We start from the raw sequence: 27793 nt of genomic DNA, 5'->3' as shown, positions 1-27793 counted from the left end.
TCATCACCTACAGAATAGTATGAACCCGAAAAACGATGGCAACATCTTCAAGCAAATAAAGAATATAAAGCATTATTGAACTGAATGACAGAGCAAGATGAAAGAGAGAGAGCGAACATGAAGTGCAAGACACATATAATCAGACACGATAATACAAAGCATCAGTGAATGAAAAATAAACAGTGTGCGAGAAAGAGGGATAGAGAAAAATAAAGGAATGGAGAGACTAAGAAAAAGAGTGTGTAAGAGACGAGTAGAGGGTGACGGAAAGGATGGAAAAGATGGGCAAAAGGAAGAATATAGGTAATTGAAAACATTTCTGATTGACTGAGGACAGAACTACTGTTTAGCTGATAAAATGCCCCTCAAAAGGACCATTTATCGTATTATTTTATATATATATTATCCAGCAAATTTGATGTTTTTTTTTTTTTTAGAGGTTTTTGGCATTATATTTGCCACCAGCCCCACTTGGGAAGCAAATTTTTAAACACGAGACTTTGTACAGCACCCACTTTGGTTTATGCAATGACTACTTACCCCAGAATGCAATGTGCAATAAGAAGTCCCAGAAGGGCGGGGTTAATGTGATGTAGTCAGCACAGCTGATGTGACTCAGTGTTGACCGCCAGTGATCAAGGGCAGGAGCCCGAAACATGTTTGGCAGTTGGTAACTTACGGCGTGCCTCGCCGCGGAGACGCCCCGCCACACACACAGTGGACCTGCAGCGCCTGCAATCTTGGTGCTGCGAGGAGTTGTCAATGCCAGTTTGGTGGGTTGAGACACCAGTGGACAGCGTTGTGTTCCCTGCCACCAGCCCCACTTGGGAAGCAAATTTTTAAACACGAGACTTTGTACAGCACCCACTTTGGTTTATGCAATGACTACTTACCCCAGAATGCAATGTGCGATAAGAAGTCCCAGAAGGGCGGGGTTAATGTGATGTAGTCAGCACAGCTGACGTGACTCAGTGTTGACCGCCAGTGATCAAGGGCAGGAGCCCGAAACATGTTTGGCAGTTGGTAACTTTGTTGGTGGGGCACATGGCGCTTCTTCTGCCCACAATAAACGGAGGTGATATTGGCAACTGTGTTGGCGTTTTCATGCAAGGCAACCTGGTTTTTTGATATATATATATATATATTCACTTAAAAAACCATAGGTTTCACACATGTTATAGTTAGGTGGACATTTCACTCGTAAAAAACCAATGAAATTCCCCCGTTATGGTTAGTTCAGATAACTACAAATCGCGCACCCGCAATCCACTGCCCCTGACGTCACATATTACATCACTCATGACATGGTCAGTGGCATCACTCATGACATCACTGATGACATCATCCTTGTGATAGAGTGGCGGTCGCGCGAGTTATAGTTATCTGAACTAACTATAACGGGGGAATTTCATTGGTTTTTTACGAGTGAAATGTCCACCTAACTTTAACATGTGTGAAACCTATGGTTTTTTAAGTGAATTTGCAAGGTTTTTTAAATGCTAATTCCTAACTATAACGTGTGTGAAACCTATGGTTTTTAAGCGAATTTGTACGGTTTTTGAAATGCTAAGTTATGTATGTTTTTTTTGTTTTTTTTTAAGGTTTTTCACCGTGCGCGCACCCCGCGATTTTTTGGAAAATAAAATGTTTTTTCACCCTTCGGGGTCCTTTAGGGACCCCCTGACAAAGGCTAGGGGGTCAGGAACTCTCTACCCTGCCCCCTTTTCACGTTCGCCACCTCTATTTTTCACTCTCGCACCCACAACAAACAAAATGGTGGCCGACACTTCCTGATTTCGACCGATTCGAACGTTGACTGACATGTAACCACCAATCAGAATTACGCTCGCGCACGTTAGTGCGCGACTATAGAGATTTATGTGCTTTAACTGCAATTTTCTCAGGAAATACTGAACAGATTGACTCCATACATGCAAAAGGCACATGCCTGACCTGAGGACTACCTCTCTGCCAAATTTCAAGTAATTCTGTTCAGCCGTTCGGGCTGTACCTTCGACTAAAGGTCCTATGGGAAAATGCATGGGGAAAACGTGTTTTGAGACCCCCTTTTTTCTCGGCCCCCGCTTGGCGAATCACCCCGAGACTTTCAGGGTAGGAGCTGAGCAGAGCGCCCCATTAGTTTTGAAAATTTCGCGAGGATTCGTCAACCGGCGCCAAAGTTATTCAAAATAGAATTTTCAGATTTCCTATGGAAACACGGTCCTAACTATAACTATCTACTGGCGACCGCCAGTAGATTATATATATATATATATATATATAAATAAATAAATATATATATATATATATATATATATATATATATATATATATATATATATATATAATATTAATATATATATATATATATATATATATATGTATATATTCATGTGTTTATTGTTAAAAACAATCTTACATGGGGAGGAATGAGTGATTCATATCAATGGGGGTTATTGATGACACAAAGTTTTGTACATTAAGTGGTGTTGTACGTTTTTAGGTTAACTAATGCATTACAAAATATATTTTAATATCTTGTGTAAAATTGGTAAATACCACAAAAATTGACAGAGAAATGTACTGCATCGATTTTTACAACTTTTCCCCACATTCGTTGGTCTGTTTTTTCCAGATATTTTGTCCTCAAGAAACAAGAAAACAAGAGACATTCATGGAGATGCATTATAGAAGCTGCCACCAGAGTGCCCTGACATGTGTGTCAGTTGTTTGTGCTTTTGTGCACTTCGGTATTCCAAAAGGGTAAACTGGTACTTGTGTGACCCCATTCTGTAATACGCACCACAAAGTATGCGCCATTAAGGTAATGACGGGCATTCCCTTAATTGGCTAAGAGCATGGCAAATACGTAGAAGTGCTCCCCGAGAATATGCAAGCACTTTATGGAGGAAGAGGTTAGAGAGAGAGGGAGGTGGATAGATAGATAGATAGATAGACAGATAGATAGATAGATAGATAGATAGATAGATAGATAGATAGATAGATAGATAGATAGATAGATAGATAGATAGATAGATAGATAGATAGATAGATAGATAGATAGATAGATAGATAGATAGATAGATAGATAGATAGATAGATAGATAGATAGATAGATAGATAGATAGATTTGAATTTTCAAAGACCTAAATACAGTTCAATTAATAAGCAACATAAATACCAATGGCTTGAAACCTTGTGGGTGACGAAAGCACACACTGCTATGGGTTTCTATCAAATAATTGTTTTTTTAATGTATTCCACAAAGAATGGACCAAGTATGGCAGTCCCTAGTTACTAAAGCCTTTTCTAAGTAGTTTCAGGTCGGGAATCGTATAGGGTCTTGTTAGATTGCAAGGCAGCGCTACCGGCCAAGTGTGCACGTTTAGGTGTGTTGGAGAACATCATCATACTAGGAAAGGTGAACCTGTTCTGGCGATGCACACTCTATTCACTAGAGTGTAAGGTTGTATGCGAGGACCTCCTAACTCTCTTTCTCAAAGGCGTTCCATACACAGATTCCAAATTGTATCAGAACAGTTCTGCATTGAATCAATGAGAAACAAAATATGAGAAACAAAATCAGTCACAACCACAAACTAAATAAACGGCCCTAACCAAAACGGAAGTTTAACATGTGATGCTATCCAACTATTTATTGAAATATTCCTCCAATTATTAAACCCTCTCACAATTTAAACTCGATGTTTGAGATCATATTTATTGGCTTATTACATTGTTTTCCTTTTTTTTATTACTATATTTCTATTGCTTCATCCACTGGACACACAACACTTTTCTTGTTTACTGCTCTCAAATTTGCTCGGAGAAATATTTTTATTTCCACTTCAACAATAAAAAAAGGAAGATGTTCTACACACAACTAATCAACAATGACAAGGCAGAAAAGGTGCTATTTTTCAGTGACGTGCTGAATTGGAACTGAAAACTAAAGTACAACCTTGCCCCTGGCTGATGAGGTTTGTTTCTCCTTGCCATTCCCAATACCAGGTGGTGGTGCTAACGGGCAGGATTCTGCCATGCTCTGTACAAGAATGTCATTATCCGAAGGATACTTGTTTTGAAGAAATAGTTAAATGCTTCGAAGATAAGTACATTTTCACAGATTTTACTAGAGTATGCTATTTTATTAATCATGTTTTGTACTGTAGCATATACATGAATAAAACAAAACAAATATAGAAGCAGGTAAAAACAGTTCAATAAAGCAAGGGCTGATCATTAAATATTGTTTTTTTCAAATATTGCATATTTAATAAAGTATAATATTAAAAATAGCAAGCATTTTTGTGATTCCGAGTTGCACAGTTCTGACGGGGTAGTAGATTCATATGTGAAGTTATGCAATGTGTGGCATAAACTGCAGCATAGTAGGTGAATTATACATTACAGAGAAGTGCTGCAGTGCAAAAGGTTATCAGGGTTGTATCATATTGGGGGGAGGGGCAGAAGTTAAATGGCGATGTGTCATAGTCAGAGTTTCATTAAGCGCACATATCACCCAGAGAGGTCTCAAAGCGCTGCAGCGATAGCTGGTGAAGGCAAAGATAAAACAGCTGAAAATCGGGGGAAGGGTGAGCGGTCAGAATAGCCAGGTTTTCTGCTTTTTTCAGAACTGTTTATGATCTGAACTAGTAGGAAGCAGCAATGGGAGTTCGTTCCACAGGCGGGGGGCTAGATGGGAAAAAGAACGGCCATCGTGCCTGGCGGTTCGCACCCGGAGCGGGGTGAGAAGATGTTTAGTTCCAGACCTAAGGTTTCTGTGAGGGAGCTACCAGTTTAGTTTTTTGGCCAGGTAGCTTGGCCCATTCTCAAACAGGGTCTTGTGTACCAGAAAGCTGATCTTAAAATGGATCAGTTTCCTAATAGGGAGCCAGTAAAGGGTTTTCAGACTGAACGCTGATGGGGACCGAGATGGAAGGTTTAATACCAGCCTGGAAGCTGTGTTTTGTAGAGCCTGGTGACCAGCTCTTTGTTAATTGAGGCCATCAAAGTATTTCCATAGTCAAGACGATTGATGATTAAACCTTGGACAAGCGGATTCTTGACTCTAATGGGATCCATTGGAAGATCTTACGTAAGCTCCGCTTGAGGCCATAACAGGTGCTCACTATGTGGTTAACCTGGTCTTTCATGGACAGTTTATCATCAATTTTTAGTCCAAGGTTGCGTACCATGGGTTGAGCAGAAGGACAAGGGCCAAGACAATGGGACCACCAGTCGTTGGACCAGTGTTCATGAGCCTTGCCAAATAAGATGATCTCGGTCTCATCGGCATTGAGCTGCAGATAGTTAGCTTGCATCCAAAGGTTGATACGAGTCATACAATTTTTGAATCTGATTCTGGTATCAGTTGGGTTAGAACCGAGGGTGATTAGTAGCTGAGTGTCATCAGCGTACGACAATACGTAAAACCCATAAGATCTAATCAACTTGGACAAAGGTGCCACATACAGGTTAAAAAGCATGGGGCATGTGTCAGGTTCCAATGTGAGCACTGGACATTTTTGTTGCAAAGGTAGTGAATTGTTTGGACTGCAACTGATTTGATGAGATGAGAGTATTGAACATTTCCATTCATTGTGGACGTTTTATACAAATAAGTGAGTGAGGGTGAATTGAAATGGCGGTGGCTGGTGTGCTACAAGGTATGGGAGTGATCGGTATGTTTAAGATTGACACTGGAGTGGGAGGTGGATTACACCAGTAGATCTTCTCTCTGGGAGTTGGAAGGTGGAGATCAAGCCTCCCCACCCATCAATGGTAGTTTTATCACACTGAAAACAAGAGTCAACAGTAAAAGAATTGCTGCTCAAATCAGCAGGTATCATATCAGCCCTACAACACTGCGTCTCAGTAGTAGTCACATTGTTGGAAACGGCCCTTTTTGCAGGGTTATCCCCAAACTTTTTGCTTCTTCCTCCTTTATTTTTTCTGACCCGTGGTTGTTGGCAATAGGACTCTGGGCACTTTACCACTGCTGATCAGTGCTAAAGTGCATATGCTCTCTGTATAAATTGTTATATTGATTGGTTATCTATGATTGGTATATTTGTTTCACCTGTTAGGCCCTAGTAAAGTGCACTGAGTGTGCCATGGCTGGTGATTCAAATGCTACTAGTGGGCTGCAGCACTGATTGTGCCACCCACAGGAGTAGCGCTAAAATGATGTCTTAGGCCTGCTTGCAGTGCCTATGTGCAGTCCAGGACTGCCATGTCGACCTGGCCAGTGCACCAACTGACCAGGTCTTATCCTTCCCTTTCTGTACATGTCAGGCATCCCTATGGTGGCCATAGGTACCCCCCTGGGCTGGGTGCAGTGTATCTGAAAGGTAGGGCATGTACTGAGGTGTGTAACATGCCCTGGTAGTGAATTACAGCCATTTTCGTTTTTCACTGCTGAGAGGCTATCTTGCCCATAGGATAGAATGGGGAAGGCTGTTTACATGCCTATCTTCCCATAAGGGCAAGATAGAAAATCCAAGTTTGGTATCTCTGTGTTCAGAATTTAATTATACATCTTTTTAGCAAGATGGTTTTTAAATTCACTGTGTAAGAATAGCACTTTTTAGAAAGTAGCTATTCTCCTGTTTAACCTTCCTTTGTGCCTGTGTGCTGGTTGGCTGAAGGGTGTCATGTGATGGGCCAGGTGGCTCCAGGAGCCTGGATGAGTCAGCAGCAGGGTGAATAGGGAGATCTGCTTTAGATGGGTGGGAGGAGTAGTCCCTGGGTTTGAATAGGGCTGTCCCTGCCAAACACAAAGCTGGCTCCACCCCCTGCTGGCCAGGCTGAGGACTCTGCCTCTGCTGGCACAAAGAAGGCTCCACCTCCTGCTGAGTGTCTAACGACCCTGCCCCTCACTCTGAAAGGAACCAGGTGCTCCAGAGCAGAGCACACCCAGGAACCGGTTTGAGCAGGGGAATCCCCCCACTGGAACAAAGAGAGACAAAGGCTTGGAGGGGTATAAGAAGAGGACCCCAGACACCTAAACTTTAGATCACTTTGGAACTAAGAAGAAACCTCTGCCAAGGAGAAAGCTGAAAAGGACTGAAGAGGAGAAGACTGCCTGCTTGCTGTTTTGCTTTGCTGCCAAGGAGAGGGGAAGGACTTTGCTGTGTCCCCTTCTTTTGATTCTGATCTCCAAGGGCCTGAGAAGAGCTGGCTCCCTGTTAAGAAGTCCCAGGAACAAAAGGACTTCACCACCAGCTCCCCTGGAACTCTGCTGAGAGAGTTCTGACCTGCCTTGGAGTGCTTGCCCAGTCTTGGGGCCTCAGGAGGTCGTTTTGCTGTGTTTGGGAGCTGGGAAGCAGAAGCGTGAACAAGAGTGACTGGTACCCAACGCATCATCCGATTGCGTGTCGCAAGACGAGAGTGCGAGGAAAATTTCATCGCAGCACCATCGCAACGCGCAGGGTTCCCGCATCGCCGAGTGCGTCGAGCATCGTCCCGGTGCGAGAAGATTCCTGACGCTGCGAGGGTCGTCGCAGAACCAGTTTGCGGGCCGCACCACTGCCGGTGCGTGAAAAGTCTCCAATCGCTGCGTGCGTCGACGCAGAGTCCCGTTCCGTGGCGCATCGAGAATTGCGGCGCCGGAAGGCAACGCTGCGCCACGCATCGCACCACATCGAAGAGTGTCGCATCGAACCTGTGCGTGAAGCTTCCCCCTAAGAAACCTACGCAACGAAGGCCAAAGTCATCGCATCCTCCCCTTACAGATCGGAGGCGGCGCATCCACCTCTGCTGCGTGAAGCAGGGCTGCTGCAAAGCCTCCCCAGGATCTCAGGAGTATCGCATCGCCTTTGCAAGCTTCCTTGTTATAGCTTTTGGGAACCTTATCGCAACTACAGGTACTGTTGGGCACGAAAGTGTCGCATTTTGTGCATTAAGAGTCTCATTGTGCAGGACACTGACTTTTACATCCTGGAGTACTTTCTGGAAACTCTTGAACTATCTTTAAAGTAACCTTTTTGAATTATATGTTGGTTTGTCTGTAGTATTTGGTCTTGTGAAGTTTTTAGTAAAGATACCTTATTTTTCTAAAACTGGTGTGGAGTAAATCTGTGGTGTTTTCACTGTGTTACTGTGAGTGTTGGTACAAATACTTTACACATTGCCTTTGATAGCCTAGACTGCTCAGGCCAAGCTACCTAGAGGGTGAGCAGGGGTTATCTTAACAGTGTATCCCCCTTTCCCTGACTAGAAGCAAGGGTCCCTACTTGGACAGTGGTACCTACCCTGCCAACTAGAGACCCCCAGATCTAACACACATCAATATTCCATGGCCCTTTCATCACAAGGAAAAGACACCGTAATTGATACATGTTTAAGGAATTCTGTCTGTCTGATCTCATGACGCTTAAAGTTTTGACTTTCCAGCTCCAAGGTTTCGAATGACCTCAGGGTGGATAGTTCTGTATACCTGCCTCAGCCCAGAAAATGAGCATGGCTTGACAACATTCAGGCATCTGCAGATGAATAATACATTTTAACTAATTTACACATTTTTAACAAGATTGTTTCCTGTCATCTTGCTGCTTTTAATCACTGGCATACGACATTTACGCTGGGGTGGAGAGAAGCGTTATTGTCTTCTTAGCTGCCATGTTTTTTGTTTTTGGTTTTTTTTTTTTCCAGAATAATGATGCATACACTGTACACAGATCAGTGTGATAGATCACTAAATCTAGTAATGAAAGTGTACATTATGTTCTCCCTCTGGATTGGTCCAGAATCCGAAATTGAATTGGTCAGGTAATGTTTCCACATCTGTCCTTAGAAAGAGGCAATGCAATGATGCGGAGAATTCAGGTAGCACCCTGATCCAATGCACAGCAGCAGACTGCGGCCTTCCCAGTTTAGGTTAGTGTGGTTAAAAAAGCCACTGTATGTTAATCTGCCTCTTGAGGAGACTTTTTCCAAATGTCTCACTTCAGCCTGACTGAGGATTATCCAGGAACTTCTATTAGAAAAAATAGAAGTCTTTTGTCACTAAGGCAGCTGTGCTAGCTCATTAGCAGGAACAGCAGCCCCTTCCTCTTGTCTGCACAGCATTATGGTAAAATCACTTTGATGTGGTTTATGTTCGGGATAGCTTACCGTTGGTGCACATTTGGCTTAGAATTGCTACATACAGTAATGGAACTTTTGCTTAGATAGTGTCTTGTTAGAGAAACCAGTGACGCGCTTACTTTGCTAGCCAGAAAAAGCAGTATTATCTGCCAATTAGCTAGCAATGTTAGGTTGCATGCAATGGTACCTTTATATGCTTAAGGCTGAGTAGGGGTTGATTTGCAGGCTACATCATACCGTGGAGTATGAAAGACAATGCAGTAGTGACCTGCTGTTGTTCTCACTGAGATCTACTGATGTTGATAATGTGTGCCTACTTCACAATCCACTACTTCACTTCTTCACACTACAAATGAGGTCAGGAGAGCCTACGAAGGAATGGAAAATAGTCATGCAGGTGCGTAAGCTAGGTCCAAGCATAATATGAGGACACGCACACCACACATTAGGTCTTGTAGCACAATAGCCAGCGCAAAATTAGGTCACGTGGCATCACAAATAAGCTCTGGGCAGACTTGCCCTGTACAAGAAGTTGAGTATTAGTAATAAAGTGCCAGTTGACAAGTGCCAGTCTTGTTAGGCACATCTGCTATGTAGTGGCTAATGAAATAGATCAGTAGCAATCCATCATCTTGGAGGTGGCAATTCAATGGTACATTGAAAGGGAGAATGCACTTAAAACTACAACTCGTGGTAACATATGTGCTGTGATTTTACCTCAGCACCGCATCATAGCAATCGGCCAATGAGCTGCTGCTTGTCTACTTTATCAGCATACTGGTATATCAAAAACATGTAAAGTTGCAACATGAGCTTATCTGAAATGGTTTGCAGATCAAATTAATCCAACAGCACCACCTCCAGCATACACACATACTAATGCAAATGATAATTACAGTGAATACATTCAGTATAATTAATGAGTCGATCGTGACATTCCCTGCAAAGATCACTTTATAACTGGAACCTGAATCTAACCTGGTGGATCTCATTGGATTCACTCCTCACCCTCTCAGCATCCTGGGGTAGATAATAAGTGTTCCTTAAAGCTGAGCAATAGTTCCATCATCACTGTCCAGAGATTATTCACTTCTCTCCATGTGTAGTAATTATTATGCATTTTCCTTTCCATATTACTACCTGACTTGATTCAGAATTAGACGGACAGGTACTCCGTCACTAATGTGAGGTGTATCCCTTCCACCCTATTACAAGTGTCACATCATATAATACACTAGGAATTAGGCAGATGGGATATTCATCTCATCGTCACATATTGGGTGGAGTAACCCGCTCCCTCAGCCTCCAAATCAAGTCCTAAAATGTTATGGTGTTTACAATTAGTTTTAACAGTACCCGTGAGCTGCACTCCCACTAGAATTGTGATTAGTTCATTATACATCTTAGACAACTAGAAGCTCAAGAGAAAAGGCTTTGCCCCTGTAAAGACACCGTTTGCATCTATATTGGCATGCTTACATCATGGCATGGTGATATATAGGTCATACGATATGTGCATCCAAACTTCTTAAATGTACACAGTTTGCCAGACCAAGTAGACATTTTTGTATTGGTAGAGTAGGAGTTTGTTTGTGGTATTTACTAGGTCAACTAAATGGTTTTGTGATTTGGTAATTTGGTGATCACTACACAAATTATCCCTCCAAAGTCGATGAGCAATTACCCGGACCATAGTGAGAAGAATATACAGAACAAAAATGAAAAATTGCTGCACGACAAAAAACACCCCCAAATCTCAAAAATAAGTTATCCATCGAGCTGTGAATACTGAATGCCAGCTACCAAACCATTACACCCATAGTAATCATCTTACTATAGAGAGAGAACACCATCAAAAATCAACAACTACATCTGCAGAACAAGGTGAACACATTAATGTTGCCTTGTCCTTATTGCTCCTGAACTGTAGCATAACACTTCATTTCCTATTTCCAGCTACCTTACGATAGCCACAAAAAAATCAAATCTTATAAATCAGGAATGTCATTGGCAAACAAGTCTGATTTAATAGTGCTGATACTTTCATATTCATGGACTACTTTCGGAAATATTCACCTGCATGTACCTTCAGGCAATTTCCCAGTTGGCATAAAATGGGTTTAAAGTAACTTATGTGTATTCATTCCACAGACCTAGCTTACCTTGTTTTGTTTTCATATCGGTCTGTATTTTGAGTTGGAACACTTTCTAATGCCAAATATAATAAAGCATTCCAAATGCATTCCAAATTCATGAACCAACGTGGTCTCGCAGACTTCATGTAGGATATGGAAACAAACATGAAATATCATGTATATATACTATGATATATGTATGGAGTGAGTGATCCAGCAAGGTATCAAATATATTATCTTCTAGCCAAACGCAAGGACAAAGAAAACATGCAATAATAATTCTAATCACTCTAGTGGGGGTTGGAACATTGGAGGTTAATATAGCGTAACGGGAAGTAAAACAGGGACATGCTGTAAAATGCTTACCTGGAGGCTGGGAACACATCCTTTGGAGCTCTAAAAGAGAAAAAGAAGCATTTGAGTGACATGAAGTTAAAGATTACCAGCGTATATTTAGAAGTCTGGAGTTGAAATAGATGACAGTCGTTTTACTGCCTAATGTTGGTACAGTGAGGGAGGGCAGGCATAATACGTCAAAGACACAGCGACCCATCCATCATTAATTCCACCGCAGGAGAGACTGCAGGTCTTAAAATTTTACAGCATGCACACATCAGCCTAAAAGTGTTTAAATGCTGTTGCAGGTCTTCAGGCGTACTCCTGGAAACTCTTGTGATTTTTACTGGCATTTGTACTTTCCCAATAGAGAACTACAAGCAAAGACCATTGTTTATTGTGAAAATCGAGTGCTCTAAGCGGTGTAACAGATGGACCCCCTACAGGTAACCCCAGTAAGTTTAAGGATGTTCTGTTCCTGGTCCCACCCTGGAAAGGAACTTACTTGAACACTTTTTCTGTAGAAAATCACTACATTTCCTGACTGGTCAGGGTACGGTAGCGATTTATGAACGCTCAGAAAATGACACATTTGTGAGTGTTCACTGGTCCAATCACACTCACTTCCCGTGCATGAGATTTACACCTTCTTAACTGTGCACAGTTATGACATACAACTTCGAGGTGTAAATTGTTAGTCCTGGCCCTTTTGACATGTTTACTCCCAAACATTTTGCCTTTGCCTCCTTTTTTCTGACCCTGTTTTTGTTGGCTATAGGATTCTGGGCACTTTACAACTGCTGATCAGTGCTAAAGTGCATCACCTCTCTGCATAAATTGTGACAATTATTGGATATCCATGATTGGTATATTTGATTTACTGGTAAGTCCCTAGTAAAGTGTACGGTGTGTGTCAGGGCCTGTAAATCAAAGGCTACTAGTGAGTTTGCAGCACTTGTTTGTACCACTCACATGAGTAGCCCTGTAAGTGTGTCTCAGACCTACCACTGTAGTGACTGCGCGCACGGTTTGCAACTACCATATAGCTCTGGCAAGTTCACCCACTTGCCAGGCCCAAACCTTTCCTTTCCTTACATGTAAGGCATCCCTAAGGTAGGCTATGGTGACCCCCATGGGTAGGGTGCAGTGTATGTGAAAGGTAGGACATGTACTGAAGTGTGTGACAGATACTAATAGTGAAATACTGCCCATTTCGTTTTTTCCCTATTGAAAGGCTGTCTGTTCCAAAGGATAACATGGGAATTGCTTTGTAACATTTTACAAGCAAAACTTTCCATAGGGACAAAATAGAAAAATGGAATTCAGGCTCTGTGAACTAAGAATTTTTCAATGCCCCTTTTGGTATAAGTGGTTTTTAAATTCAGTGTTCGAAAATGCTACTTTTAGAAAGTGGGCATTTTCTTACTTCCCATCCTGTGTGGCTCTGACTGGTTGTGTATTCAGTGTATGGTTTTGGAGGGAAAGGAGCTTGGGATGGGCATTCACTCTAGACAGTCACAAGGGGTGTTGAGAGGTGTCCTTCCTTGCCTTAGTGACTCATAGCAGGGCTGCATTTAGAGTGGTGGAAGGCTCATCTGCAGAGTGGTGGAGAAGAGGGGTGCGGTCACAGAAGACTTCTCAGCAATTCTGCTGTGTAGGACTTACTGCAGGTAAGAGGAGTTCTTGTTGGTCCCCAAGGACCCTCTGGAGCCAAGGACACTTCTTCCCCATCCAGTGCTGTGCACATTTGCAGAGTTTTGGAGATTTAGGTGCTAGGCATTTGAGGAATTGCATTTTTTATAATTATTATTTGGGACAATCTCGGGCCCCCGGGCACCCCATCCCTGGGGCCTAGCCTTTCTTAAATAAACAAAAATAATTGTAAAGGGAGGGGCCTCACTTGTGTGTGCCCTGGTCCCACCCAAGGGACTCACATTCTAATGTTGGGGACCGCAGGGGAAGCCTGAATGCCCCTGTGGTCCCCAATAGCTTTCTGCATCCTTTTGGACAGAGGGAACTGGTAAACATGCAGCATCCTCTTCCAAAAGCAATTCTGCTCCACTTTCAGCAAGCAAGAGCAATGGTAATGCTCTCACTTACTGAAAATGGAGAGGCATTTGCTATGGCTTGGCGGAAGCGGCAAAGCTTCCGCCAAGCCACAGCAAACAGCTATGCCCCATGGGTGTGCACCCCGGGACATAGAAGGACCCAGCCCAGGGCCATTTATGGCTCCAAGCAGTGAGCCATGCAGCCCCCTACATTAGTCTATGCAGCCCCGGGTACGTGGAGGTCTCCGGGGCTGCAGGGGGGGACAGGCAGCCCCTCTAACATTAATGTTGCATTTTTCCTCAGGTAGTTGGCGGTTTCCAGGGCTGCGGAGGGGCTGCGATGCCCTGCATAATTTGCACATATTTCCCCAGGGCCTGGGTAGAGGTCCCCAGGGCCTGGGGGTTGCCAAACATGCAACCCCGCATTTTTATTATTAATAAGACCCAGGGAGGTGGTGGTCCTCGGGGCATAATAAGCCCCCAGGAGGCGGGGAGGGAGTTTCATGGGCCCCCTCCTTAACATATAAAATACCTCTGGGACCTGGTCATCCCGGGGGACCAATTAATAGGGAAGCACGTGAGCCCCAGCTTCGTTTTGTTTTTTTTTTGCCAAGATTTTTCAGATCCAGCTCGACTCCTGGCAAAAACGTTTTTGGGAGGGTCCCCCAGTGGCCTAGGTAGTCAGGGTGTTTCTACCCTGCCAATTTTTCTTATTTTCTACCATTTGTCAGTGACTTGGTTCAACCGAGTCACAAGATGGCAGACAAACACTTCGTGGTTTGGATTGTTGGCAGCCAATCAGATCTCAGCAAGAGAACAGGAGCAGTTGCAAATCCTCCACGTCCCTATGTCTGTCATTGGAAATTTATTTTAATAGTTCCACAACTTCTGAACAGTTTTACACCATTTAACAAAAAGGTTGCTTTCTGGACCAACAGCTACCTTTCTGCCAAATGTGGTGTAATTCCGTTCAGCAGTTCAAACTGTAGCTGTGTCTAAAGTTCCTATGGAATTTAACATGGAGAAAACATGTTTTAAAACCTCTCTTTTTCTCGGCCCCTGCTTGACGGATCACCCCGAAATTTTTAAGACACCAGCTGTAGTGAGTGTCAAATTAGTTTTTAAAATTTCGCCAAGATTCGTCAAATGACGCAAAAGTTAAAGGTAAATGAAAAAACGCTCTTTCTATGGAAACTAGGTCCTAACTAGAGCTACCTACTGGCGCTATATTAGGATATATGTAAATATATTAGGGAAAGGGCTTTTTTGGGGTTTCGGGTGGGGTAAGAGTATATGGGTTGTAGAAATTTTTAGGGTTTGGGGTTTTCAATCGTAATTGTAATTTTAGGGTTTAGGGTGGGTATGGTTTTTTGTGGCAAGGGAATTTTTTGTGTTTAGGGTGGGTCTGGGATTTTGTGTGGTAAGGGAATTTTTAGGGTTTAGGGTAGGAATGTGGTTTTTTTTGGCAAGGTTATTTTTAGGGTTTAGGTTTTTGTGTGGTAAGGGAATTTTTAGGGTTTACGGTGTGTTTGGGATTTTGGGTGGTAAGGGAATTTCTAGGGTTTAGGGCGGGTATGAGTGTTTGGGAGCTGAATGAATTCCTATAATCAAACATCTCATGCCTTTGATTGCAATTTTCTAATTCTTACTATTTTCTAAAAATATTCAAATGCTATTTGGCAGCAAGTATAGCATGGAATGTGTGCCAATTCAACAATAAGCACATTTCCACTATTGATAACAGGGAGTGTCACTTTCTTCTCACTGTACCATCCACAGCACCATGCAAAGGCACTTAAATGGCATAACAAAGTTAGTTGTTTTGAAAGTTTCAAAACTGCCTGCATACCTTTTAAATGTATATTTATTGGCAGGTTTTACTTTGCAGACAACAGTAACTTTCATCTGATGAGTGGTTCTGAAACGTGCTTTCTTTAAACTTATCCTTCAGAGAAAAATTGCAATCTATAATGATGCCGTGCAATTGTGGTACTGAGCCATTAACTCTATAATCGAGGTACAGTGATGGTATGCACAGAAACCATGGTAACAACAATTTCGCAGTCCCCTTTGCCTCTAATGCAGCTGTGAATATATTTCAGTGGATGGTATTTCGTATATGTTTTAAATAGAATACCAAGTTGTCAATGATTCCCCCAGCTCTCTCATTGTCCGCCTTAAGAAAAAAAAGTTGTATATCCTCTTTTAGAAAATAGACCCTGTAGTAAAGATGTACAAAATGCAGGCCGATAAACATTCTCCCTTTAATAGGAAACCACCTGGAGAATACCACCAGGGCGCTGCTGGGTGTGCTTGTAGAGGGCAAACCATGCTAGATTCTTTTTAGGCAGGAATGCATTCTAAATGAGGTACAAATGCACTGCCCTTATCGTTTCCCAGGATGGATGCATGCAGTCAGGCTAGCTGTGCCCTGACTTTGCTCCAAGGGAGTGCACCACATTCAACAATCTATCATTTTAGGCCTAGTTCAGGTAACGGCACTTAGAGTTGAAGTTTTAGCATTTTCGTATTTATTTTCCACTCGTATTTTTAATCCTCGATTCTCCTTTTAACTGAATCATAATCATTCTGCGTCTCTGACGAAATCTATCAGCAGTGCCATAGGCTTTATGGGCACTGGAAGAGTAAAATACATACCATGGTTCATTAAATTATAAGTAAGAACAGGCAAATTATGCGGTGAAATGTGGCAAAATCTTGGGCAGTTTTAGGTCGTTATTTTGACATTTGAACGGATATATTCTCTCACAGCAAAGGTTTCACCTCATCAGTACCACTTTATACTTTAATATAGCAATCAACGACTAAAACCTGACCAGGAAAACTTTGCAGAAGGTCAGTCACTGTAGGACACCATATTTGGCATTTCTTTGTAATTTTGCTAGAAAAAAATTATTTTGAGTATGTAAATTATGCAGCCAGTGCAGTAAATTAACAAAGCAGAAAATGCTGGGGCTTAAGAATCCCATAGTTCCTGTAGTCCCATCTATCGGTCTCTAACATGTTTCAACTACAACTGCACCTTTTTACCTATCCCTATTAACCTACCTCCGATATACTGAAATATTATATGTACGCAGAGGACATTCATAGCCCAATCAGAAATGGCAAGGGGTGCAGCAATATCAATGATTAAATCCTGTCTTCGGAAACCCATCAATAAATGCCTAACAACTGGTTATTAAAAAACCCTTTTTTGTTGATATTTCATCTTACAGGGCGAAGTAACATTTAAATTACTTTCACAATGAACCAAAGACGAAGTTCACACGTTGACGAAAATAGAGTACATTTGCAAAACCAGATAATCGCCCACAGTTGGACACCGGGTACTAGCAGCCATTTTGAAAGGAAGATATGGCAGTGAACTGACGCTTTAGCATATTTTGCTCAGGCGCAACTCCGGCGCCACTGCATTTGTACTGATAGCACCGCTAATTGAGTACCTCGGATGGTGCTGCCACTGGTACCACAGGAAGTTTATGCGCTGCCCAAACTGCGACACATTGGAACCAAAGGCCCATGATGTCCAAACTCCAAATCCATGAGAGGAGATCGAATCACAGGCACTTTGACAAGCTACGCACTTTACAACTTTCATACACATGAATCAACTTTATGCTGACTCAAAAAGGCTTGGAAAGATGCTCTGTTTTATGTTCTTTCACAGTAACGTTTTATCACTGTAAAAGTGAAAATACTTTTTACTTCTGGGATTTTGTTCCTGGGAAAGTGTAATGGTTTTAATTAACTATGAAAGAATAAATGTTTGCGTGCGCAACAACAAGATTCACAAAGTTTTTATAGAGTTTTAGGATTTGTTTGGTGCTCCTGGGGTGACGTATCGGTCCCTATACGTCATGTAATATAATCAAGAGTAGCACATTCAAATTTGAGTGTGTCCCCCTGGGCACTCGGGAAGAAGAAAAACGTTAACAATTGTTCATATGTTTTAGCAATTTTATTAATTGCTTTGCTTAGATCAATAAAGTTTTCAACGCTGTCAATTCATTGTTTTTCTTTAAAGTATACACATCTTTGCATGACATCAATGTTTGTTTGTAATCCAATGCATTTCGGGTTACTGCGAACCCTTCGTCAGGGACAAACCTGTAAACGCAATCAGAGATGAGGAGGCTTTAAAAAATGTTTTGGAGTCTTGTAACACAAGCTATTCACTGTATTTGCATTTAAACATGTCATACTTCAAATTCTGTCTAGGGGAGAAAAAGTATGCCTCGATTGATTCTGGTACACACGCTTGTCAGATCAGCATTTACGGGGATTTGTGTGTTTGTTTCCTGCCGTGACGCTGGCTGTAAAAGTTAAAATGGCTGTTTTACATGGTTTTAACTATGAGTGTATTAGATAGAGTTTTACGGTAAAAAAATGACCGGTTGAGAATAGTTTTACAGAAAACAGTGCGTGAACGTTTTAATGTCATGATGACATTTGGAGAATTAAGTGTAAGGTACTTACATTTGGTGTCCGGGATTTCAATAGTTCAAGCGTCTGGTAGCTATGTTTCGGTATAGCGTGTCGTTATGTGGTTTTATAAATGACGGACTCATTGAGTGTGTGGAAACTGAAGAGGGATTCTAACGAATCATACGCGTAAGCCGACTGACAGCCATGTTGGAGCGGTACGCAAAACATTGGGGGATCGTGTGTTTTATGGTGAACATAATTATTCGTGTATTCAAGTGAATTAATTTACTCGTATAAAAGCACTTGTTATTAACAATGCTGTTTAAGAACACGTGTTATAATTGTTGGTGTTAGTTAGGTGGCCATCTTGAACTGGTATGAATAACCTGTAGGTCGTACTGTAATGAATATGATGTTATTAACAATGCTGTTTAAAGAACGCGTGTTTGCATGAGCTGAACCTGACATATAATTGTTGGTGTTGGTTAGGTGGCCATCTTGGAATGGTGTGAATAGCCTATAACTAATTATATATACTAATCAAAGGTCATACTGTAAAAAAATTATACATGCATGGTTATAGAGTAAAAATACACATAATCAAAAATATTCAGCGATGATGTTGATTTAACAATGAGAACTCAGTAATAAATTTCAGTGATGAAAGATTTCAGAAATAAAAAATGTCATAGTAATCTTTATAGATCACATTGATATTCGATTCGGTCATTAAGTCCATGTGGCTTGAGGGAGTCCATTTTCTTGATCCAGTGGTTTTCTCGTTGCAATAAAAATTTGGTGTTATCTCTTCCTTCTTTTTTTGTTATAATTTCCAAGATTTGGTATTTCAGTTGACTGATGGTGTGTGAATAATCTGTGAAATGTACTGCTATGCTAGATTTGACGTTATGAGTACGGATGTTGGATTTGTGTTCGTTTAATCGAGTCTTGATTTTCCGTTCAGTCTTGCCTATGTAGACTAGGCCACATGGGCATTTGAGTAGGTATATCACATTCATTGTGTCACAGGTGGCTGTGACTTGTAGTTTAATGTTGTAACCTTTCCGTGGATGTGTAGTGGAAGGTCCTCGAATGATGCTGTTACAATTGTTACAGTTGTGACATGGTAAGGTGCCTTTGTGTGTTGTTTTTATCCTTTCGTCTTTGATTTTTAAAATTTCACCCAAGTTTTCATTTCTTGTGAATGCGAATGTTGGAAATTCATCGAATATTTGATTGAAGTCTTCTTCTTGTCTTAGGATTGGCCAATGTTGTTTGATTATTTTTTTGAATTTGTTGCTTACCGTGGAGTACTTGGATACAAGAACATTCTGTTTATTGGTACTCTGGATGGATTTTTGTAGCAACTGGTTTCGTGTCTTTTGTTGAGAACGGGTAATGGCTTGTTTGATGATGTTATTAGGGTATCCTCTTTGTTCAAAACGTTGTGTCATTTCTTGTATCCTTTGGTTAGCTAGTTGTGGTGATGAGACAATACGTTTAACTCAAAGTATTTGTGAGTATGGTAGGTGATTCTTAAGAGCTTCTTGATGAAAGCTGTTGTAGTGTAACATATTGTTACGGTCGGTTGGTTTCCGATGTAGATCTGTGTGTAATGTGTTGTTGATTTTGGTAATTGTTACATCCAGGTATGAGATGGTTTTCTCTTGAATTTCATATGAAAATTGTATTCTCTCATTAATAGCGTTGAGGTCGTTAAGAGCTTGTATTAGTGTGTCCTTGGATCCATTCCAAAGGATAAAGATGTCATCAATGTAACGCACGAACATTTTGTTGTGTGTGTTCCAAGGAGCTTTAGATATGATATGCTCTTCTTCGAATTTCGCCATGAACAAATTGGCATAGGCTGGTGCGGCACAATTGCCCATAGATGTACCGGTCGTTTGTAAGAACCAGTCTTGTTTCCATTTAAAGTAGCTTTGGAATAAGGTAAAGTGCAATAGTTTCATTAGAAAGAGTTGCATGTCGTGGTTGATGTCAGAATGTGTCAATGCGTGTTCGATGGCTTCTATTCCTAAGTTGTGTGGAATTGACGTATATAATGTTTTTACGTCGATAGTACATAGGAATGTTGATTCATGAGGTTCAATCTGCATTTGGTTTATTAATAAGAGAAATTCCGTGGTATCCTTAATGTATGTTCTCATTTTGGCCACGCTGGGTTGTAAATATTTGTCTAAGAATTGTCCTATGGGTTCATGTAGGCTCCCTTTTGTTGACACAATTGGTCTGAATGGAGGTTTATGCACATCTTTGTGGACTTTGGGTACCATGTATAATGTTGGACTTTTTGGATTGTTCTGTATAAGGAATTTTTTTGTTTTGTCATTGATGATCCCATCATGGTGTTCTTCGTTAACAATTGTAGTCAGCAGATTCAAGAATGACTCAGTAGGATTGTTGTCAAGTTTAATATAAGTTGTTGAATCTTGCACGTGTTTCATGACTTCTTCTTCATAGTACGATGTATCAAGGATTACTATGGCTCCCCCTTTATCAGCTTTGGTGCAAGTTATATAAGGGTTGTTCGCTAGGTTTTTGAGAATTCCGAATTCTTTTTGTGTGAGGTTGCTTTTTCTTTTTTTCTGATAGTTAATCTTGGTTAATTCCGATAACACAATGTTTTCAAAAGTATCCACAGTTTTGTGGCTTACAGGTGCCATATATGTACTATGAGGTTTTAGTCCTAGAAGTTGATCTGGTCCCTCAATGTTCTGATTTGGTAAGATGTTATCAAAGTAGTGTTGCAATCTAAGTTTTCTCATAAATTTGAAAAGACAAATCTCAAGTTCTAGTTGGTTGGTTGATGATGTAGGTACGAAGGATGTACCCTTTTGGAGAAGTTTTATTTGATCCTTTTTGATGTTGTGTTGAGATATGTTAATCACAAGGTTTGTTATGTCCCCCTCTTGCCTTTGTCTTTCTTGGTAGTTGCTGTGGTGCTTCTGGCGATTGGTGTTCCTTTGTCTTTTGCTCCTCCGGGTTCGTCTTTTTCTAAGTGTCCTGAATCTAAAAAAGACTCTGCAGTTTGAGTTTTAGATATAGTCGACGTAGATGTTGAAGGTTCATCTTGACTTGTGGTAGTGCTGCTTTGTGCCGGTGGTTGTCTTGTTTCCTGTGTAGTTGTTTGTCTCTGATATCTAGGTTTGTTGGGCATTTCGCTGCCGAAGGATGATGTATCTGTGTCATGATGATAGGGTTTATTTTGTCTCCTGCGGGCATATATTTCAGCCCAACTATATACCTCTCCAAGTTTGTAGTCGACAGTGTCATGTCGGAATTTCCGAATTTTCCGTTCGTTAATTTCCTGTGAATGTTTTGTAAGCTGTTCATTAATTTCTTCTAGAACTTTGCTCCATTTGTCAGATGACATTGAATTAGTTAATTCATTTGTGACTGTGACAATTTCTTTTGATAATTCATCAAGGATGTTGGATAGTTCTTCTATAATTAACAGAATGAGGTCCAAGGAACATTTATTTAGTATAGCGTACCAGCGGTCTTTAAATTTTTGCGCATTTTTGCAAAGTGAGGGTTTAAGTGGAATTCGCAATCCTCTGGGAATTCCCTGTGCTCGATGGTATTTTATTAATGTACTTGCATGAAGGCGTTGATTGATTTCACGTCTTGACAAATATAACAGTTGTTTGATATTCTGCTCCTTATTTCTGTTCGTACTGGAGTGTGTTGTCTCCGCATATATGAGAGCGTAGATTCTATTTGCTTCATCTTCTGCGAAGGTGAATGTTTCAGCTCTAATGTCAGTGATGTTCGAAATCTCTTCGTATGCCATTTTGTAAGGTGTGCTGCTCGCTTGTAGGCCGTGAAAACTTGAAAGAATAAATGTTTGCGTGCGCAACAACCAGATTCACAAAGTTTTTATAGAGTTTTAGGATTTGTTCGGTGCTCCTGGGGTGACGTATCGGTCCCTATACGTCATGTAACATAATCAAGAGTAGCACATTCAAATTTGAGTGTGTCCCCCTGGGCACTCGGGAAGAAGAAAAACGTTTACAATTGTTTATATGTTTTAGCAATTTTATTCATTGCTTTGCTTAGATCAATAAAGTTTTCAACGTTGTCAATTCATGGTTTTTCTTTAAAGTAAAATATCTTTTCATGACATCAATGTTTGTTTGTAATCCAATGCATTTCGGGTTACTGCGAACCCTTCATCAGGGACAAACCTGTAAACGCAATCAGAGATGAGGAGGCTTTAAAAAATGTTTTGGAGTCGTGTAACACAATCTGTTCACTGTATTTGCATTTAAATATGTCATACTTCAAATTCTGTCTAGGGGAGAAAACGTATGCCTCGATTGATTCTGGTACACACGCTTGTCAGATCAGCATTTACGGGGATTTGTGTGTTTGTTTCCTGCTGTGACGCTGGCTGTAAAAGTTAAAATGGCTGTTTTACATGGTTTTAACTATGAGTGTATTAGATAGAGTGTTACGGTAAAAAAAGGACCGGTTGAGAATAGTTTTACAGAAAACAGTGCGTGAACGTTTTAATGTCATGATGACATTTGGAGAATTAAGTGTAAGGTACATACATTTGGTGTCCGGGATTTCAATAGTTCAAGCGTCTGGTAGCTATGTTTCGGTATAGCGTGTCGTTATGTGGTTTTATAAATGATGGACTCATTGAGTGTGTGGAAACTGAAGAGGGATTCTAACGAATCATACGCGTAAGCCGACTGACAGCCATGTTGGAGCGGTACGCAAAACATTGGGGGATCGTGTGTTTTATGGTGAACATAATTATTTGTGTATTCAAGTGAATTAATTTACTCGTATAAAAGCACTTGTTATTAACGATGCTGTTTAAGAACACGTGTTATAATTGTTGGTGTTAGTTAGGTGGCCATCTTGAACTGGTATGAATAACCTGTAGGTCGTACTGTAATGAATATGATGTTATTAACAATGCTGTTTAAAGAACGCGTGTTTGCATGAGCTGAAGCTGACATATAATTGTTGGTGTTGGTTAGGTGGCCATCTTGGAATGGTGTGAATGGCCTATAACTAATTATATATACTAATCAAAGGTCATACTGTAAAAAAATTATACATGCATGGTTATAGAGTAAAAATACACATAATCAAAAATATTCAGCGATGATGTTGATTTAACAATGAGAACTCAGTAATAAATTTCAGTGATGAAAGATTTCAGAAATAAAAAATTTCATAGTTATCTTTACAGATAACATTGATATTCGATTCGGTCATTAAGTCCATGTGGCTTGAGGGAGTCCATTTTCTTGATCCAGTGGTTTTCTCGTTGCAATAAAAATTTGGTGTTATCTCTTCCTTCTTTTTACGTTATAATTTCCAAGATTTGGTATTTCAGTTGACTGATGTTGTGTGAATAATCTGTGAAATGTACTGCTATGCTAGATTTGACGTTATGAGTACGGATGTTGGATTTGTGTTCAACAGCCGCTACAACAGCTTTCATCAAGAAGTTCTTAAGAATCACCTACCATACTCACAAATACTTCGAGTTAAACGTATTGTCTCATCACCACAACTAGCTAACCAAAGGATACAAGAAATGACACAACGTTTTGAACAAAGAGGATACCCTAATAACATCATCAAACAAGCCATTACCCGTTCTCAACAAAAGACACGAAACCAGTTGCTACAAAAATCCATCCAGAGTACCAATAAACAGAATGTTCTTGTATCCAAGTACTCCACGGTAAGCAACAAATTAAAAAAAATAATCAAACAACATTGGCCAATCCTAAAACAAGAAGAAGACTTCAATCAAATATTCGATGAATTTCCAACATTCGCATTCACAAGAAATAAAAACTTGGGTGAAATTCTAAAAATCAAAGACGAAAGGATAAAAACAACACACAAAGGCACCTTACCATGTCACAACTGTAACAATTGTAACAGCATCATTCGAGGACCTTCCACTACACATCCACGGAAAGGTTACAACATTAAACTACAAGTCACAGCCACCTGTGACACAATGAATGTGATATACCTACTCAAATGCCCATGTGGCCTAGTCTACATAGGCAAGACTGAACGGAAAATCAAGACTCGATTAAACGAACACAAATCCAACATCCGTACTCATAACGTCAAATCTAGCATAGCAGTACATTTCACAGATTATTCACACAACATCAGTCAACTGAAATACCAAATCTTGGAAATTATAACGAAAAAAGAAGGAAGAGATAACACCAAATTTTTATTGCAACGAGAATACCACTGGATCAAGAAAATGGAATCCCTCAAGCCACATGGACTTAATGACCGAATCGAATATCAATGTGATCTATAAAGATTACTATGAAATTTTTTATTTCTGAAATCTTTCATCACTGAAATTTATTACTGAGTTCTCATTGTTAAATCAACATCATCGCTGAATATTTTTGATTATGTGTATTTTTACTCTATAACCATGCATGTATAATTTTTTTACAGTATGACCTTTGATTAGTATATATAATTAGTTATAGGCTATTCACACCATTCCAAGATGGCCACCTAACCAACACCAACAATTATATGTCAGGTTCAGCTCATGCAAACACGCGTTCTTTAAACAGCATTGTTAATAACATCATATTCATTACAGTACGACCTACAGGTTATTCATACCAGTTCAAGATGGCCACCTAACTAACACCAACAATTATAACACGTGTTCTTAAACAGCATCGTTAATAACAAGTGATTTTATACGAGTAAATTAATTCACTTGAATACACGAATAATTATGTTCACCATAAAACACACGATCCCCCAATGTTTCGTGTACCGCTCCAACATGGCTGTCAGTCAGCTTACGTGTATGATTCCTTAGAATCCCTCTTCAGTTTCCACACACTCAATGAGTCCGTCATTTATAAAACCACATAACGACACGCTATACCGAAACATAGCTACCAGACGCTTGAACTATTGAAATCCCGGACACCAAATGTAAGTACCTTACACTTAATTCTCCAAATGGCATCATGACATTAAAACGTTCACGCACTGTTTTCTGTAAAACTATTCTCAACCGGTCATTTTTTTACCGTAAAACTCTATCTAATACACTCATAGTTAAAACCATGTAAAACAGCCATTTTAACTTTTACAGCCAGCGTCACGGCAGGAAACAAACACACAAATCCCCGTAAATGCTGATCTGACAAGCGTGTGTACCAGAATCAATCGAGGCATACTTTTTCTCCCCTAGACAGAATTTGAAGTATGACATGTATAAATGCAAATACAGTGAATAGATTGTGTTACACGACTCCAAAACATTTTTTAAAGCCTCCTCATCTCTGATTGCGTTTACAGGTATTTCCCTGACGGAGGGTTCGCAGTAACCCGAAATGCATTGGATTACAAACAAACATTGATGTCATGAAAAGATGTATATACTTTAAAGAAAAACAATGAATTGACAACGTTGAAAACTTTATTGATCTAAGCAAAGCAATGAATAAAATTGCTAAAACATATGAACAATTGTAAACTTTTTTCTTCTTCCCGAGTGCGCAGGGGGACACACTCAAATTTGAATGTGCTACTCTTGATTTAATTAACCATGCACATTTGTAGTAACATTTGCCATCTTAGATTTTGTGTTTTCTGATTAAAGAAGGATAAACTGAAACAGTGTTCGCTAATATCCTGGACTTTAATATTTTTTCTGTACACTTCCTAACTCCAGTGATCAGCACAGTTGTCCACTTACATCTTTAAAAAGCTTGGCTAAGTGAAGACGAGTCTAGCATACCTGGCATTCTCACACTGTGGTCCCGATTCGGATGTCGTTCGGAAGGCCTTCGAAACAGATTTGGCTTTCCCGGATCCGATTCATAGCCCTTGGTTCTGACCGAATCGTACATAGGTCCGAGCGACCAAGTACAATGCAAAGATCGCCTATGCGTCGACCGAATTGTGTCCGGGACCCGAACCTGTCCATACGACTTGTTCGTAGCCGAATCGTGCCGTGCAATGGAGCCGAATTCTGACCGAGCGAGTACAATGCACGATTCAGGCAGCCGCTTTGTCTTGGTCTCAGCGAGATGAAATGGGTGTCGGAATTGTACTTTGGGGGGCCGTAGCAGGCTGCCCTTCACCCAGGGTCCTCTGAAACTGTCATGGGGTGTGCCCAAGGGTCTCCCCAATCTAGGCATGCACAGTCTGGTTCGCACCATGGAGCGCCCACCACAGCATGTACGCTTTTCCCCACCCACCTCTTTTTGCTGTGGGAGCCTGTGTACGCATCTGTACACGGGCTCCCATAGAATTCAATGGGAGTCCGTAAGCATACGGGTGCATCGTACTTGCTCGTTCGGACTCCCGGAGCACGTTTCACTCGGAAAGCCCTCTGGATCCGAGTAGTACGGAGGTCTTTCCTAGTGAGCTCAGAATCAGGACTGTGTGTTCACAGCTGATTCTGTAGCCTTATGGATGGCATCTCCTGGAATGAGCGTGTCTGGGCAAATCCTACTTTTAGCAGTCGGAGCACAGCACTTGTAGACTGAAGGGCAGGTTTCAAATGTCTAGAGTTAAACTGCCAGCAAAACCAGATTCTTTCCAGGTGGAATTTATCAGAGAGTAAGGGAATTAGAAGAAGACTTCCTCGCCTGATTACCTGTTGCAATTCCTACTTACATCTGCCACTGAACCAGCTCCTTTGACATCTGATCACCCTCTGTGGCATCACTGTATCCCCGAGTTAGGTGCTAACCCAACTGTCAATCTCACCATTGACAACTTGAACTAGATTTGTAATTTAAAAATCCGACCCCTCTTTGCACCACACTTTGTGGCAATTGTACCATACACTTACTTGTCCATTTGGGCCTCTGTACCACACCACCATGAGCACTATTTTCACATCCTTCATAGCACTGCTGTTGCATTGACTTAATTTGAAATTATGGTCATCATCTAATTCGAATACAAAAAAACGATTTCTGGTCTCCATTTAAATTATGTTCATCATCGGAGACAAATGAAAAAAAAGAAAATATTCAGGTTTTGTCAGAAATATAACTGAGTTTGAGTTTTTATGAATTCTTCAGGTGTCTTAGATGTTTTGTGTTATGCAAAAGGATAAACAGAATGCACATCCTGGAGATAAGTACCTTCCCCATTAAAGGGGCTCTGAATGCTAGACAATTTTTAGGCCTGACTTGACAGGATTTCTGTGATCATGCCTTATTTAATGAACAAAAAAGAGTTTCCAGTGTTATACTGGGAGGGAGGTGTGGGTTCATTTGGCCCAAGATGTGTACTTCCACTGAAAGCAGTGTTTATATTGCACTTTTTGATGTGTGGCAAACCCTGTACTCAACACAGCACGACTAAGTTGGAAATTTTGGTAAGCCAATGATCATGGCCATAGGCCTAATCAATTTATAATGAAATGTTGTGATAAAGACAGTAGACATGAAGCATTTATTGTGAAAAACATATGTTTACATCATTCTATTTAAGGACAACATATTACTCTGTACGAAAGCCAGCAGAGAAGGATTTAGTTACATGGAAACTCACAGAATACGGCAGTAGGCTAGGGGTTTGTTGTCGGGTATCACCTGTGAGACAAACTGCGGGTATACACAATTTGCTCAGCCAGAATCCTGGTTAGGTCCTCTTAATAGAGATTGTATTTTCCTTAACTAATTGTAATTTTCTATACCTTTAAAACTGCATGCCTGCATG

General features: G+C 40.7%; 1 protein-coding gene across 1 annotated transcript in view; it reads right to left on the bottom strand.

Annotated features, from left to right (window-relative positions):
- The window catches only part of ZNF804B (zinc finger protein 804B), a 1022517-nt gene that overhangs the window by 630649 nt on the left and 364075 nt on the right, over window positions 1-27793 (bottom strand). The window contains exon 2 of the mRNA XM_085631205.1: window positions 11592-11621. Coding sequence (XP_085487331.1) covers window positions 11592-11621 — 30 coding nt within the window. The remainder of the gene's footprint in view (window positions 1-11591; window positions 11622-27793) is intronic.

The sequence above is a fragment of the Triturus cristatus genome, chromosome 10 (assembly GCF_964204655.1).
Source record: "Triturus cristatus chromosome 10, aTriCri1.1, whole genome shotgun sequence".
NCBI lineage: Eukaryota > Metazoa > Chordata > Amphibia > Caudata > Salamandridae > Triturus > Triturus cristatus.
This window is presented reverse-complemented; position numbering and strand designations above follow the sequence as displayed.